Genomic DNA, 16,235 nt, shown 5'->3' with positions numbered 1-16,235 from the left:
AATTGTTCCAATCAAAGTTACCACGTCTTATAGCACTATTAACAGTGGTTATTAAGGCAATTTAGTCAATGGGGTCTATATACACTTTGACCGAAATTTCGCTTGCCGACTGGGTACGTTGATGAAGAACTGTCAAAGGACGTTTTTTCGCACCATTATCAGCCGTATTCGTGCTGCCGCGTTGTAAGCAGTAGTGGAAAAACAAAATACTAGTTGAATAGGAAGTGAAAATTACAGAACAATACCAGCAGGTTCCTAGCGCCTGAAAATGACGAAAACACGCTTCAATACGTACGATGTCGTGTGCTCCGTTACGGAGTTACAGAAGTGAGTACAATAGGGCAGCAGCAGCGACTTGTTATGATTTCACAACATGAAATGATTGCACTCTTTTGATTTCGATTGACTCTTTTGCAGATTGATCGGTATGCGTGTGAATCAAATCTACGACATCGACAACAAAACCTACCTGATCCGGTTAGCTCGCAATGAGGAAAAGGTCGTGCTGCTGATGGAATCTGGCCTGCGCTTTCACACCACCAGCTTTGAGTGGCCCAAGAACGTGGCCCCGTCCGGGTTTACGATGAAAATGCGCAAGCATCTGAAGAACAAACGGTTGGAAAGTTTGCAGCAGCTCGGTGTGGATCGTATCGTAGACTTTCAGTTCGGATCGGGTGAAGCGGCGTACCACATTATTCTAGAGCTGTACGATAGGGGCAACATACTGCTCACGGATTGCGATCTGCGCATTTTGAACATTCTACGACCGCACGTAGAAGGCGAAGAGTTACGGTTTGCGGTGCGCGAGAAGTATCCGACGGGCCGTGCCAAACAGGACAATGGTCCACCGTCGATGGAACAGATTAAGGAAGCGATCCTGAAGGCACATCCGGGTGACACACTGCGCACGGCACTAAACCCAATTCTGGAGTATGGTGCATCGGTCATTGATCACGTGCTGCACAAGCAAGGTTTGTTCGGGTGCCGTATCGGAGGTGAACTTCCGACCGATTCCACACTGCCCAAGAAGGTGAAAAAGAAACAGAAAAACATTGCGAAAGAGTTTTCGAAAGTGTTCGACATGGAGACGGACCTTGCACCACTGATGAGTGCTATCAACGAGGCAGAAAACATGCTACGGGAAGCTCAAAAACAACCATCGCCCGGATATATCATACAGAAGAAGGAGGTAAGACCGACAAAGGAAGGTGAAAAAGAGGAGTATTACTTCACCAATCTGGAGTACCAGCCGTACTTGTACAATCAGTACCAGGGTGAACCGTTTAAGGCGTTCGATTCGTTCACGACAGCGGTGGACGAGTTTTACTCTTCGCTGGAAAGCCAAAAGATTGATCTGAAGGCATTCGCCCAAGAGCGCGAGGCACTGAAGAAGCTGTCGAACGTAAAGACCGATCATGCTAAACGTATCGAAGAATTGACCAAGGCACAGCTGGAAGATCGTAAAAAGGCGGAACTGATTACACGCAATCAGGATTTGGTGAACAAAGCGCTGCTTGCGGTGCAGAGTGCACTGGCGGCGCAAATGTCCTGGACCGACATACAGGATTTGGTGAAGGCGGCCCAAGCAAACAAGGATCCGGTGGCATCCTGCATTCGGCAGCTAAAGCTCGAGATTAATCACATTTCGCTGTATCTGACCGATCCGTACGCTTCGTTGGATGAGCAAAGCAGTAGCGAAGAGGAAGAGGATAGCGAACGGGAGGCCGATGAAGCGAAGCTGGAACCGATGGTGGTCGATGTGGATCTCGCACTGTCAGCTTTTGCCAACGCAAGGCGCTACTACGATCAGCGACGTTTTGCAGCACGCAAGGAACAGAAAACGATCGAGTCCAGCTCGAAAGCGTTGAAGAACGCGGAACGGAAAACGATACAGACACTGAAGGATGTCCGCACGCAGACGACCATCTCGAAGGTACGGAAGGTGTATTGGTTCGAGAAGTTTTATTGGTTTGTTAGCTCGGAAAACTATCTGGTGATTGGTGGACGGGATCAGCAACAGAACGAGCTGATTGTGAAGCGTTACATGCGACCGACGGACATTTACGTGCATGCCGAAATTCAGGGCGCATCGAGCGTGATAATCAAAAACCCGGCTGGAGGTGAGATTCCTCCGAAAACTCTACTAGAAGCGGGCACGATGGCCATCTCGTACAGCGTTGCGTGGGATGCGAAGGTAGTGACGAGCGCTTACTGGGTGCACAGTGACCAGGTCAGCAAAACTGCACCAACAGGAGAATATCTCACGACCGGTAGTTTCATGATCCGAGGGCGGAAAAACTTCCTGCCACCCTGTCACCTGGTGTTGGGATTATCGTTTCTATTCAAGCTAGAGGACAGCTCGGTCGAGCGACATCGTGGAGAGCGTCGAGTGAGAACGTTTGATGATGAATCGGTCGTTAGTAAGGATGATGTGCGATCGGAAATATCCGAGCAACCTGACCAAGAGATTAAGCTGGATGATGTTGAATCGGATCGGGAGGACGATCACGATGCGTTAAAAGGCCAACAGGAAGCGGTAGGTGAGGAGGCATTGCCTGAAAAGGTTTCCCAGCTGTCCATCGTAAAAGAGACGGATGAAAACATCGAACAGGAGATGGACCAAGAAGAGCAAGGCTTGCCCCAGTTCCCCGATACACACATCAAGGTGGAACACGACACCGGCAAAGTGTCGGTTCGTCCCGATCCTGTACTGCAGCGTCTAACGTCGGAGCCGGACTCCGAATCTGCCTTCCAAATCTTTCTTGGCGATGATAAGCCGTACATAATTCAACCATCCGCACCACGCAAAAAGCAGATCTCGAAGAGCAAACAGAAGGCAAAGGATCAGAAAGAGAAGGAACAGAAAGCGAAGGAAAAGCAAAGTGCTCCGGCAAAGGAGGATCCACAAAAGCAAGGTCAGCTGAAGCGTGGCCAGAAGGCAAAGATGCGTAAAATCAAGGAGAAGTATAAGGATCAGGACGATGACGATCGGAAGCTAATTATGGATATTCTAAAATCGGCTGGCAATCGTAAGCAGGAGGAAGAGGTGAAGGACGACGGGGACAAGCGGTCCGATGGGCAGGGCGGTGAGAAAGGTGGTGATCGGAAACGTACGCCGCGACTAAAACCGGGTGAGTTTGAAGAGTTGGGCGATGATACACCGGCCGCTGCCGATTTAGACATGCTGGATACGTTGACCGGTCAACCGGTTGAGGAGGACGAGCTGCTGTTTGCAATTCCGGTGGTGGCACCTTACCAATCGCTACACAACTACAAGTACAAGGTGAAGTTAACGCCCGGCACCGGGAAGCGTGGCAAGGCGAGCAAGATGGCACTGCAAATTTTCCTCAAAGATAAGCAATGTACGCCACGGGAAAAGGATCTGCTGAAGGCGGTGAAAGATGAGGTGCTGGCTAGGAACATTCCCGGCAAGGTGAAACTGTCCGCACCCCAGATGCAGAAGGTACGAAAGTGAGCTTACGATGGTGGATGGCAGGACAGCTGTTGGTATTGTATCGTGTGTGTCACGTAAAATGTTACGCTTTTATTCAATAAAAATGTTACGCCCTTTAAGGAATTTGGTTTTTTGTTGAATTTTTTTTCGGATGACTTGCAATTAGGATTTAAATTGTACAGCTCAAGAGTACACATGGGATGTAAGGGGATTCTTTGGTCAAAAAGGCACGTGCGTTTAGAAGGACTTCTACACAAGTGTTCTACTAGGTACAGCGAACTGTTATACTTCCAACGCACACTTGATAAAAATCTCTCTTCTTTTCCTCTCACAAAAAATATCTCTCGCACTCTCTCTCTCTGTCTCTCTCTCTCTCTCGTACATCCCTTATTTTGATATCCTTTTCGAGAGCGGACAACAACAGTTTCTGTTCTGTGGAAACGAAAACACCTCCATTTACAGGGTTTCTCACGCTAGTGCGATGTACGTAGTACGATGTATTAAGCAGTATGTGGAATATACACAACATTTTTATAATGCTTGATATTATTGCCTTTTAGCAATACGGCCAGGCCGTCCCTCATGAATAAAAAAAAAAAAAAATATTATTGCCTTTCTAAACAGACACATGCTTGCCCAAACTGTTACAAGCTTAATTTTACTTGGAGAAAGTAAAATAGTGAGCAAAATATTATGAAACAGTTCTTAACGCCAAAACCCTGCCCTATGTGCGCTGGTAGAGCGTACGACTTTCTTTGAGATAGAACAAGTGTGCAACTGCTACGCTCGTACAGCCATAAACCAATCCCTGCTCGAACGTGTGCGGCCAAACAGGGATATCGGTTTGGTGGGATATCGCGCAGCGTGTTTTGTACATTATCGAAATACGTTTAGGAACTATAAACTGTAAAGCCAGTTACACGGCAAGTGTTGGTATAGGAAGACATTTTTCACGTGAATTTTAGTAGCACAAAAGGTTTTCAGCAGTCAGGATAGACCGTGTACCATGCCTTGTCTAGCATGCTCGATGTCGTCTTATGGGCGTTCCGAACGATGAATGGTAAAGTGAACGAAAAAATGTTCTTAATATGTATCTTGCAGTGTTCTTCCTGCTTTTATGTGCTTTAAACAGTGAGGCAGCAATGTTATGAAATCTTCCCATGCTTTGGGAAGAATATATTTCCCAAGCAAAACAGCAATTCCATCAGGAATATTTATCCTAGGGTGGGTGCTTGACGGTATTCGTGTGTTTAGTGCGCTTGACACTGAACTGTGACTATATCTGGCCATTCCATACCCACCGTGTAGTGCAGAATACTGTGAAAGGACAATCATGTACGATTCATGGCAGAAATAGTGCGCGAAATTAAAAGCATTTCCATCGTTTCATCGAAACAATATCGCCATAATGGTGTGCCCCAGAAAATGTCAAAATTTTCATACATAAAATATCGATCGCGAACCGTTTGCATGTGTTGTTGAAGGCTCGGTATACGCTCGTCCTGCACCGTGCGCCGTGCCGTGTCTCCATGCTGACGGCAGTGGAGAGAAAAACCCATGCGCACACAGTCGGAAACGACAACAGAACACACACCAGCAACAGCAGTACTAGTGGCAACAGCAGCAGCAGTAGCAGCCGCAGCACCAAGTACGGTGGTGTACACGTCTGGCAAACAAAACCGTCAGGACAAGGACGTCATGAATCTGTGCTGTTAGAGTTGGATTGCGATGGATTAAAAGTGTTTCTTTTGAAAAAAATCGAAAGAAATGTTATGAGAGTGTTTGAAATATTTAAAAAAGTATTCCATAAATGTAAAAAGCCTTTTAAAAATTATTTTTATTTATTTAAAGCATTTTTCTCTGCTTCTGTTAAACGATTTTAAAGTAAGCGCCTAAAAGTAGGCAATTTGCAAACATATCACACGCTCACACAATATTCAGGATGATTTATTGCGGGTTGGCAACGCCAATGAACCCATCAAGTGGAATGTAAATTTCAAACACTACTACACACAAAAAAGTGCACACTACTACCACCGCAGGCGAAATAGTGTTTTAGATAAAAACAAATAAAAAAAAAACACTCAAACATACACACGCGGGTAGGCTACGTACCGGTGTATGCGTGCTAAACAAACGAACTCTACCTGCAATAGAGCCATCCAGTAACCCGTCGCCAACTGCTTGATGCTGCCAAACGGTACGGCACAAACAGGAACATCCAAGGGTGAACTGTAGCGTTCGTGAAGTAGTGGCAAGTGCACGCATTCGCAACCACGGCATTCCATTGTGCGTGTGGGCGAACTGTGAATAACGAAATCGAACGCACCTCGAAGCACCAGGTGTGTGGCCCCAGGAAAGGCGCAACAATGGTCATGAATCTTGCCACACCATTTTTTCGTAGGGAAAGTACTTCGAAGAAAGGGGCTTAAGGAGTCGAATTGTGCATCGGAAAACACCACCTTAGAAAAGGACGTGTCAAAGCATTTTGTGTTGTTGTGTCGTGCTGCTCTCGTTCATGTACGTTCAATATTTGCAAATGGCGAGTGTTTGCGCGTGTGTGTGGATGTGTTGTTGATTTTCTTCGCGTTGGTACAGCAACGTGTATGCAAGGACAAAATTGACTGCTGAATATTTCATACGCACACTGTCATACCGCTTCCCATTTTGGTCCACCTTCCTTGGCATGTCCTTCTCCATCGTTGTGATAAGTAGTGTTTTATGAAGTTTAACGTGTGAATGTAATGATTATCGTACAATCAGCAGTGGTCAACAACAATGTTTATCCTTCGCTGAGTATGCTTCCCAACGATACCGCACAGTGGTGACGTTCTCTCGTACAAGTGTCATCACACAATGGAGACGCCTGGTCGTTCAATACGTTCGCTTAAGGATTATTTGCGTCTAAAAGCATTGCATGTCGCAAAAGTATCACGCTTTATGTTTTATTTTGAATAATTTATTTCAGCCATCTCAACCGACAGTTAAATCACAGTGAACATACACACACACACAGGCAGAGCGGATAAAGCTGCCAATCATTGGAAAATCCTCTGCTCGTCGCTATGAAAATGTGTTCCATAAAAGTGGAAAATTGTGTTCAACCCGTTTGCGATGCGGGCAACAAGCGGGCTGTGTGCTTAACCGACGCATAAAGAAACAACGGCAGAATGTGTGGTGCAGTGTGGTATCGGTGTGCGTGATATGGCTGATGGTGGTGGTGGTGGTGATGGTGGTAGTGATGTTTTAAAGTGCGTTCTTGGTCCCATCCCATCGTTGTCGGAACCGGTGTCGGTTTAAAGTGTAAAGAAACAGCCGTCTTTAGAGCCACCGCCTTATCGTAGTGCCAATGCCGGTTGGAAATGTTTCATACTATCACAGAAGAAAGTATTCTCCTCAGGCTCCACCGGATCACCAGTAAGTGTGTTGGCTTGAATAGTTACCGTTATTTCGGTTTAAATTACTATGGTAAAATTAAGTGAAATATCCAACGTGACTGCTCGATCAGCAGAAATGGCACTTCGAGACATTTTCAAGGATATTGGCGTTCCTTTCTCCATTCCCCAAGCTTCATATTTACCTCCGGTGCCTCCGAGCACCGTGATAAGCATTTGTTGCGCTCTCTCGTGTGTCCTTCCCAAACAAATGACCTCCGGAGCTGGCATTACTTATTTATGCGCTGTGGTTTACATCCCCCAATCCGGTTTCTGACCGCACCGGACCGGACGCTGGGGAAACTGGTGCGGAATGCTTTGAAAGTCAAATTATACAGCCCATCCAAATCATGATTGATGAATGAAAATGTTGGCCCGCTTGCCTCGCCCCATTGCGTGGCACAAATGGTGGGCCTAGGCTTCACTCTCGCGTTTGCCCGTCAGGCGGACAGGGCAGCATGTGAATGTGGCAATGGTGATTTATTTATCAGTGCTTACGAATCGAAACGAAGCGATGGTAAAATTTATACGCTTACAGCAATTATTACGAGCCTTCTGCTCATCATTGTCGGATCGTTTGGCGTTTTGGCCAAACAACCATCACAAAATAATGAAAGAAAAAAGAATTCCAACACACTCACAGAGCATTTTTTTATGTCTGTATTATCATCCAATGCAAGGCAAATAAAACCACACGACGCTTCTTTTAACGAAATGGCTTTTCATTCGGCAAACCAATCCAATGTGAAGCTGCATGTCTGCTCCGCTGATGGTATTATTTCTCGCTTAGTTGCCTTCCCCGTAACGGTGCGGTTTGTTTAGCGTTTTCTTCACGATGCGTGGGATTTCCATTTAAGGGGTTTGTTTCTTTACTCACATCACCGTTTTTGCCACAGCCAAGCCAGGCATAATTAATTCGAGGGTGAAAGGGTTCTACCATCAGCAAAACGGCAGTAACTGTGTAGTGGAAAGGTTTTATTTTTTTTTAAGTATGTTTCGGCTTTGTTGTGCTTGGCGTTGGCTGTTCACGTCGCCTGCAGGTATGCAATCATTCGTTTCAAAATGGTAAAAGAATAGCAACGGACGCGAATTGAAAACTGTCAAAGCTATCGCTGTATGTCTGGTAGAAACAGTGATTGCATACATTTAGGCGCTATGAATTGGAAACATTGGCATTTGGCTGTATCCAAAGATTGGCGCCATTCATCAACTTTGTTTTCCTTATTCTGTCAATCATTTTGGTAGATCTCAGAAGAAAAGGCAACAATAAAATGAAAGAGGGCTGCCTCTGAGCGGGAATAGACAACAATTAAAAATTCATCACCTATTAATGGACGTTGAAGCAATCCGAGAGCAAGTTTACTAATAAACCGATAAAGTTTCTCGGAAAATGTCATTTGTTCGAACTCAAATAGCTCAAAAAATACTTGGAAAGGTAGAAAAGTGCTTGTTTTTTACAAGCCATTCGTTACAGTTTTCTTCGTATTTGGGTAATTTATATGGGTGTTTAGTGCGCTCGTTTTCTCTCCCTCCCTCTCTCTCTCTCTCTCTCTCTCTCTCTCTCTCTCTCTCTCTCTCTCTCTCTCTCACACACACACACACACATACACTCTCTGTCATTTTTATAACATAGCAGATTCAATGGTGCTTACTAAAAATGATATTTTAATAACGATCTTTCATCTCGAAGATTATGATGTAATTAGCATAACAATAACATAGCCTGCAGTCAATGTTCATTCAGCGTACAACGTTTCATTGAAAGATGTAATTAATTACATAAATTGTAAAATTATAAATAGAACCAAGCGTACAAGCAGTCATGGCGCTGTGTTAAACTGAAGCCGTGTGACCGTAATTGCATAATTTTAGGCGTTGCGTGCTTGGGAAATCCTTCGTCTCGGGATCACTTCGGTGAAGCGTAACACAAATAATGTTTATAATTATCAACTATAGTCTACAAACGTATTAATATTGCTTTAATTAAACAAACACTTACCATCCTTCTTAAGCCGTAAAGTCTCCCTCGTGATACACATCAGGTTGTGGCTTATTTGTTTGGCAATGCACCTATAGCGAAGCAACCAAAAAAATAAACAAACAAACGGAAAAATAAAATTTGACCCCCCAGAACTCGGTGCGTTTATTGCCGGAAGAAATGTATATATTTTTTTGCCTTCGTCCAGTAAACAACATTCAGTACACGACCTCATTGCACGCCATTCTTTTTCCCACGCAGTGAAGGTTATCCTGGTCGTTTTGAAAATAACAACTTGGACGGAAGTTGGGTGCACACCCATGATTAACGAGTGGTGCCACCTCGCGGGAAGGCAATAGCTTTAAGTGGCACACGATGACGGGACCGAAATCGTGGCATGTTTTGTTAGTTCTGCTGATGGCGTGATTAGTTCGTGGGGAAAACTCGAGTTTGGGTCCGTTCTTGCTAACTTCATGCCCGGCCCCGGGAACAGTTGCGCTATTCCCGTGCAGTAGTTAGTAAAGATGACTTTTCTTTTTATCACTCGCCTTTGCGTACGCTCTCTCTCTCCTTCGATCGAGAAAGCGAGAAGGAAGCCACCGGTTGGATGGCTGATGGAATTTCATTTGCATGGAATGTATTTATGCAAATATCTGTAAACAACGCATTCCTGCCATTGTGTAATCGAAATGTTCGCCTTCGGTGTATCAGTATGCTCGCTCGGATTGCGTGCCGGTGTTTTCTGGCCGTGTGCGAACGTTATGATGAATGTTTACAGGAGTTTAAGTTGTGCCTTGCCCACAGACTTCCCAGTTATAAATTTAAAACCATTAAAAAGGCTTGTGTCTTTTTTCCAAAAAAATTAAATGTTTTCTAACGACGCCTCATTAAACCTTTTGCCCATTGTTGATGGGTTTTTACATTAAACCAGGAGAACAAGTAACAAAAAAAAAAAGGCAGCCCCTTCCCCCATTGACCCACATTCACGCGTTTGGCAGATCGTTGCAGATTGTGTCCTTCGTAATCCGTGGCATATTAACTTTGGGATAACTTTCTCCCGGTGCTTTTGCGGCGTTACACACGGGCTTATGGTCGGAGAGTTCTTGAGCAGATATGCAGACATGTGGCCCGGGTGAGCTTAAGTTGCAACAGCCGACCCAGGGTTTGTGTGTGTGTGTGTGTGTATGTAAGTATGTGTTTGATTTATGTTGAGCTCTCCGGAAGCTGGCTATGGATGTGAAGCAGGCTTGCGTCCCATTCCTGAAGCGTTTTGTGCAGAAGTTTTAAAGACCACAACACAACACACGGGGGCCAACACACACACACAAGGGGACCACATGGATGGATGGACGGGTACAGTGTAGCTGAGGGGCTGGATGGTTTTCGAGGCCGGGGAAAGCGCTACCAAAGGGGTTTATTATGCATGAAAATGTCCCTGGGACTCTCGTAAACATGCTGGGGGTGGTGAACTAGTGCTGATTCAGTGTTGCCATAATTTATGCACAATCCACACCACAGCTACCTTACGTTCTTGCACTGTCGCTTCACGTGTATGTGTAACCGAAAGCTAGGAACGCCAATAGTGGTGACGGTGGCAGGTTGTGCGGTGTCCTGTCACTTTTTTTCTTCTTCTGTCGCACCAGAGCTGGCCGACTTTGCTCGTCAGCAGGGAAAGCTGCGAGTAAACTCATTCCGATGCAGCAGCAAAGTGCTTTTGCAGCCTCGGAGTTACCCGAGCGTCTATCGGAGCTTCATACCGAGCTGATGGAAACCGTCAGCCGTTTGGACGAGTCGGGCGAAAGTTGGGCTCCGTACGGATGAGTCATTGTCCTACTTTGTGTCGGGGTAAATTGGCTGTGAATGTGTTTTTAAGGATGCACGGGCTGTTTGGAGGGAGTAATAGAACCGTGTAGCAGGTCATTTGAAGGCAATCACAACGTGAACTGGTAACTTTTCTTTGATGTCTTCCCGGGTGTTTATCAGCGTGGTTGGGAGAACTGAGTCATGGAATGAACCAAAAAGTGGGAGATCTTTGAAACAGACGACACACACACACACACACACACACACACACACACACACACATAGAGGCGCTTGGAAAAACGATGAGATGGAAGTTATTTTCAAAGTGTTCACGTGGAGCCATTTGAGCTACATTTGGAGAAGTGAAATTTGATTCGTGACTTGTTGTGAGGTGTGTGGTTTTGTTTGTTGTAGTGTGCAACATGATGCTGACATTGTGAAAGGCTTTCCACTTCGAGGAATACTTAATCTTGAGTGCAAAATTGAATAAGTACCGAGCTTTGGGAGCAATTTTGTTGCAATTTCGTTTGTGTATTACTTTGTGACGCATATTCAAAATTGGCTTCAAATTGATAAATTGGAAAATGGAGTCAAATGGACACACACGTGTAACGAAGGGTGTACATTATGTCGCTAACATGACAGCTAGCACACTATAGTACTCTCAAAAAGGATTATAAGTAGTTAACGTTTTTAAGAATTCAAGAATAATTTCTAATTGTTGAAGTCCGTCTTTGGCAGTAAAATCGCAGGAAGTCCTTAGTCGAGCGCCTTCACTCATTGTATTCGTAACTGGATATTTTGTCCAAGGGTACGACGGGACTGACCAGATGGAAGTTGATACCGGGACCTTTCATGTTAAACCCCTGCTCCATTACCACAATAACCAAGAGAGTTTACCCTTGCTGGTTCTTTAGCACTGCATTTTGCACGAGCATGCCATATATATGGCTTCCTTGGCTTATATTATTCCTTTCAGTCAAGCGAGTCTACCACTGGAACCCAAAAAATTATTTCTAAAAGTTTAAGTTGCTGAAATAGAAAAACAAATATTACTAACAAAATATGTAATTACTTACCTTGACTCATATTTAAAAGAAACCGTAACAAGCTTCCAATATCCTTGAACTAAAATCGCTTCCATTTTGTTTGTATTGTCCTTCCCTTCAACGCACAAATGTAGGTCACGAATATTTTTCGGAGATTATGCACGCCCCGATGGTGGCGGTAGTGAACGGAGCCGCTCGAACGGAAGCATCTCCTCGATCGCCACAAGCCATTCGTCGTCGTCTGCGTGCGTCAGTGTGAATAGCAGTGCAGCCTCATTGGTCACCGATGCAGCGAACGCCAACTTGCTGAGCGTGTCGTCGAAGGGTGTCGAAATCGAATCGAGTTCCGTGCCAAAATGTATCGATAGTGCCAGTGCCGGTGGTGCTGGTGGTAGCAGTGGCAGTGTCGGTACTGCATCGGGGTCCAATTGCTGTGTCCGTGCGTCGGTGGCCGAAGGTGCCAGTGTAGCCGGTTCGCAACAGGTGTCGACGGGTCGGGCGTGTGTCAGTGAAAGTGCCACCACCAGCGGATACGAGACGCAGCGGGGTACAGCGGTCCGTACCGGTGGAGGTTGCAGTGGTGCTTTCGGTAGTAGTGGTAGCAATAGTAGTGCAAGTGGCAGTGTAAATAGCACTAACATTGGTGGTCCGCAGCGGCGCGGGCAGGTGACGAATGGTGGGAATAGTGGTAGTAATAGTGGTGTCAGCAATAGCAAGGATCAACCGCACGGACTGTTGCTACTGTCGCCGGGTAACGTGGTAACGTCTGTCGCAGCAACGATCCTTACGGGGCAGCTACAACCGGCCAAGTCGTCGTCTCTAGGTGTAGCAGGTGTATCTTCTGCAATAACACTGCCACCTGGTGATAGTTCGATTTCGGGAGCAATCAGCACGAACCAGAGTTCTTCTGCATTTAGTTCTGCTCAGCTTAATAACAATGAGGAGCAAAGAGCACAACATTTACCAGGTAAGATCGATTTAGTTCCAGATTATTGTAAAAATCCCACATTTATCGATGTATATTTGAATTGAAGGATCTCTGAGGATCATTTTCATAGACAGAATACATTGCAACGCTGCTAGTGCTCTAGACCAGATCGCAAACAAGGAGAGTAGTGTAGTAATTCTACATATAACAGGTTGGCTGATAAGTCCCCGGTCTAACAAAGAAAAACACATTTTTTTGTCAAAATTCGTTTTAATTATTCAACATAGTTCCCTTCAAGAGCGATACAACGATTATAACGACCTTCCAATTTTTTGATACCATTTTGGTAGTACTCCTTCGGTTTTGCCTCAAAATAGGCCTCAGTTTCGGCGACCACCTCTTCATTGCAGCCAAATTTTTTCCCTTCGAGCATCCTTTTGAGGTTTGAGAACAAGAAAAAGTAGCTGGGGCCCAGATCTGGAGAATACGGTGGGTGGGGAAGCAATTCGAAGCCCAATTCATGAATTTTTGCCATCGTTCTCAATGACTTGTGGCACGGTGCGTTGTCTTGGAGGAATAACACTTTTTTCTTCTTCGTTCTTTTTTCGTTCGTCATGCAACCAAAAGTAGCTTGACAAAAGACGCTCTGTCTCACCAACTAATTGACATACAGACGTCAAATTTTGACACGAATCATTTGAAGGTTGGTGCTATATAAAAATAATATGCATTTAATACTAGCGGCGCCATCTATGTGTCAGACCGGGGACTTATCAGCCAACCTGTTAGTGTAGTAATTCTATATAATACAATTAACATTTGAAGAACCCGCGCTATATTGACAACTATAGCCAATCAGCAATGTCAAGCGAATGCCGATATTCACATTGGCGTAACTCTACACATTTCGATCCTAGTGACAATGGTCCAACTTCATTATTCAACCGTAAAACATGCAACCAATCGGATAAGACTGTTCCAGGCATCACGCGACGCAATTCATTAACCTCACCATGTAACCATGTAAAATCATAATAAATTCACGAGAATTTTGCGCCGTTTCGAAGTGTAAATCACTGTCAACTAATTTGATCGATATTATTTCACACGACAGCCCCGAACTGGGTTGATGGTAATTAACGATGAAAGCAGGTCTTCGTGCGGGTAGGATTCCTGGAAACTAGACGACCAGCTTCCATTATGCTACATCACAGAAGCAGAAGGCAAACAATCGCAACCGTGCATTAACTGTGGGATAGGTGTGCAGCTTAATCATCACGCCGTTTGCTTGTTACAATTATGAACCGTGTGTCTGGTACGATGGCTCGCCTGGCTCGCTGTGCAGCAGCAGCAGCAGCGTGCCTAATTGTAGGTAAATCTTGAACCGTCGGGTTGCTTTTGACGGTAGGGATTCATTGTGCCGGCTTGATTGACATTGATGTGCTTGTTGATGGTTTGTTGGTGTATTGAAGATATATATTTGGCTTAAAGCGAGCAGACTAATTAGAATCCAGCTGCGCTGGTACGCAATTTCCCTTTGCACATAATAGTAACGGGAAGCTGGTCGCGGGAAGGTAGTTTTGTCGCATAACTTTAGGTATTTTGTTCTTGAGAATGTGTTCTTTCTTTGGTATGGCTTTAAACTTTGCCTGCAAGTATGCAATCTGCTAGACAAAATGATTCAAATCATGTAAGACGATTGTTAGCAGCAGTTCGACTTTATGATACATTTGCTTTGAGTTGTGATAATAATGTAACCATGCTAATTACTTGTGGTGTTGGGTTCTAAACCCTCCATCAGACGGATGCCTTTCTAACGTAAAACCGAGCTACATCCACAGTCTTCAATGGTTACCTCAAGTAAGCGGGTTAACGATCGAACTTTTAATCTTCCATCCGGAACACCGGAGTGGGGTAAAATGTGAGAATTAAAATTGGTTTGCCCAATACCTCTCCCCTCTTAGGGTTCACGGTGGTTTACCCACAAAGGATGCAAAAACAAAAAACAAAGAAAGTAGTGCAATTTATGAGTTCAATGAACGACTTGTTTGCTCTGTAAGCGTGAAAAGACTACATTCGGTACCACCACGGTGCGTTACTAGCTGTGGTAGGGAAGCGGTGGTAGATCGGAAGATGGGCCATGGGTGGATTGGAAATTCATTTCCCAAATTGAGGACAACCACGACCACGACGATGGCAGCTATGAGCTGCTGACGTATGGATGGGATGTGACTTGCATCTTCAAACCGTGCGCTATGGCTCCGGTTGTCTGGGCCACTAGAACGCCTCAGAAGCGGACGGTTGGTTGGCTGGCTGTGGTTGTGGTCGGGTACCGTACAGTGGTTTCGCCTTCGCAATACCAGCACATTCGGGAAGAATGTAGAACGCATCGGCATAAGGAAACGGCTTTCAGCATGGATTGGCGTTTCACCGTGGCGTTCCATTTTCGTACGACCCGGTTTTCTTGACTTTGTCGCATAAATATGTCCCCTCTCCCTCCCCCCCCCCCCCCCCCGATACCTGCTATCACGCAACGGTGCCCGAATCGGTATACCGGTATACCGGTATACGGTATACGGTATACCGAATTCAGTAAGTCGCGTCAGTTACGAGGAGTACTGGATTACATTACGGCAAATGTCGATTCGAATTGGAGCGCATTGGGCCGAGTTGTGTGCGTGTGAGCCGAGAAGCCAAATGTGAAATTAAATAACCCATAGACGCCAGCTGGTGCTGGTGGACCATGTGGGACCGTGGGATGTTTACGGTAACGCACCGAGGCAGTAACTTCGAGATACGCCATCTTGGATACGCGTAGGTCGCGTAATTTGACTGTGGAAAACACCCAACGGGCCGCACTTAATTGCAGTGATAAAACAAGCTGCTAATAATTTTACATACAAAAAGGTAGTTTTTGTCACGCGTGTTGCATACATTCAGGAGTTCAGAAGTAGAACTTATCGGAATGAAGTATAATTTAACATTTAAAGCAATTGGCAAAACACATTTCCTTTCTAGTGAATGTTTTTGTCGCCTGGGAAACGCTTTCTTACGTACGGTATTTGCCATCGGCAGTCGATGTGGATTTGTGGTGGCAAAAGGTGGCAAAAGAAAATTAACCGGTGTATCGACATTGTTCCGAACGAATCCATCTCGTGTTAGCTCCAATGTCGAAGGGAAGAAAAAGCGCACCACCCAAACCACGGCCTGTGCAAACACTTGATTTGGATTTGGAAGAATGTGTTTTGCGTTTTTTTGGTCTGTGGCAGACCAAAGATTCGATGGAATGAATGAAAGTACGCCAGTATTTGTTCGTATTTATGTTCTTCTGTTTCGCGAGCATTTTTTTTTCGGTAAGTGCTGCGCTGCTGCGAGAACACCGTAAATGAATGTATGTTTTCCTTGTACCGTGTGTGTTTTACCGGGAAGCTCGGCGAAGCCAAGTTGTTTCAATTTTGTCCAATTGAGTTAAGGAGTTTTATTCTTTTTTTTCCTTCCTTTTTTTTCTTTTAGCCTAAAAACGAATAAAAGAATGAAGAAGGCTTGAACATTTTTCGTTTGCCACCCTGTTTCACCGAAATCCTCATCG

At 45.1% G+C, this 16,235-nt stretch overlaps 2 protein-coding genes across 2 annotated transcripts; both read left to right on the top strand.

Annotated features, from left to right (window-relative positions):
* Positions 1 to 250: 250 nt before the first annotated feature.
* LOC126556907 (ribosome quality control complex subunit NEMF homolog) lies at positions 251 to 3,475 on the top strand. Its single transcript, XM_050212463.1, has 2 exons — positions 251 to 327; positions 418 to 3,475. Exons 1-2 carry the CDS (start codon positions 269 to 271, stop codon positions 3,473 to 3,475), a joined length of 3,117 nt encoding a protein of 1,038 aa, XP_050068420.1. The 5' UTR covers positions 251 to 268.
* Positions 3,476 to 6,744: 3,269 nt separating this feature from the next.
* On the top strand, positions 6,745 to 16,164 carry LOC126560054 (uncharacterized transmembrane protein DDB_G0289901-like). The gene is made up of 3 exons (XM_050216215.1): positions 6,745 to 6,871; positions 11,853 to 12,685; positions 16,160 to 16,164. Exons 1-3 carry the CDS (start codon positions 6,804 to 6,806, stop codon positions 16,162 to 16,164), a joined length of 906 nt encoding a protein of 301 aa, XP_050072172.1. The 5' UTR covers positions 6,745 to 6,803.
* The last annotated feature ends 71 nt before the right edge of the window (positions 16,165 to 16,235 follow it).

The sequence above is a fragment of the Anopheles maculipalpis genome, chromosome 2RL (genome assembly GCF_943734695.1).
Source record: "Anopheles maculipalpis chromosome 2RL, idAnoMacuDA_375_x, whole genome shotgun sequence".
Taxonomy (NCBI): Eukaryota; Metazoa; Arthropoda; class Insecta; order Diptera; family Culicidae; genus Anopheles; species Anopheles maculipalpis.
The sequence above is the reverse complement of the archived record's forward strand: the minus strand, read 5'-3'. Positions and strand labels throughout refer to the sequence as shown.

What these genes read in the sequence shown, in the direction of transcription:
- LOC126556907 (XM_050212463.1), top strand. Translation starts at nt 269, where the DNA reads ATGACGAAAACACGCTTCAATACGTACGATGTCGTGTGCTCCGTTACG. An exon ending in TCCGTTACGGAGTTACAGAA is followed by an intron (nt 328 to 417) that starts GTGAGTACAATA and finishes ACTCTTTTGCAG; the next exon opens with ATTGATCGGTATGCGTGTGA.
- LOC126560054 (XM_050216215.1), top strand. Translation starts at nt 6,804, where the DNA reads ATGCCGGTTGGAAATGTTTCATACTATCACAGAAGAAAGTATTCTCCT. An exon ending in CAGGCTCCACCGGATCACCA is followed by an intron (nt 6,872 to 11,852) that starts GTAAGTGTGTTG and finishes GCACAAATGTAG; the next exon opens with GTCACGAATATTTTTCGGAG.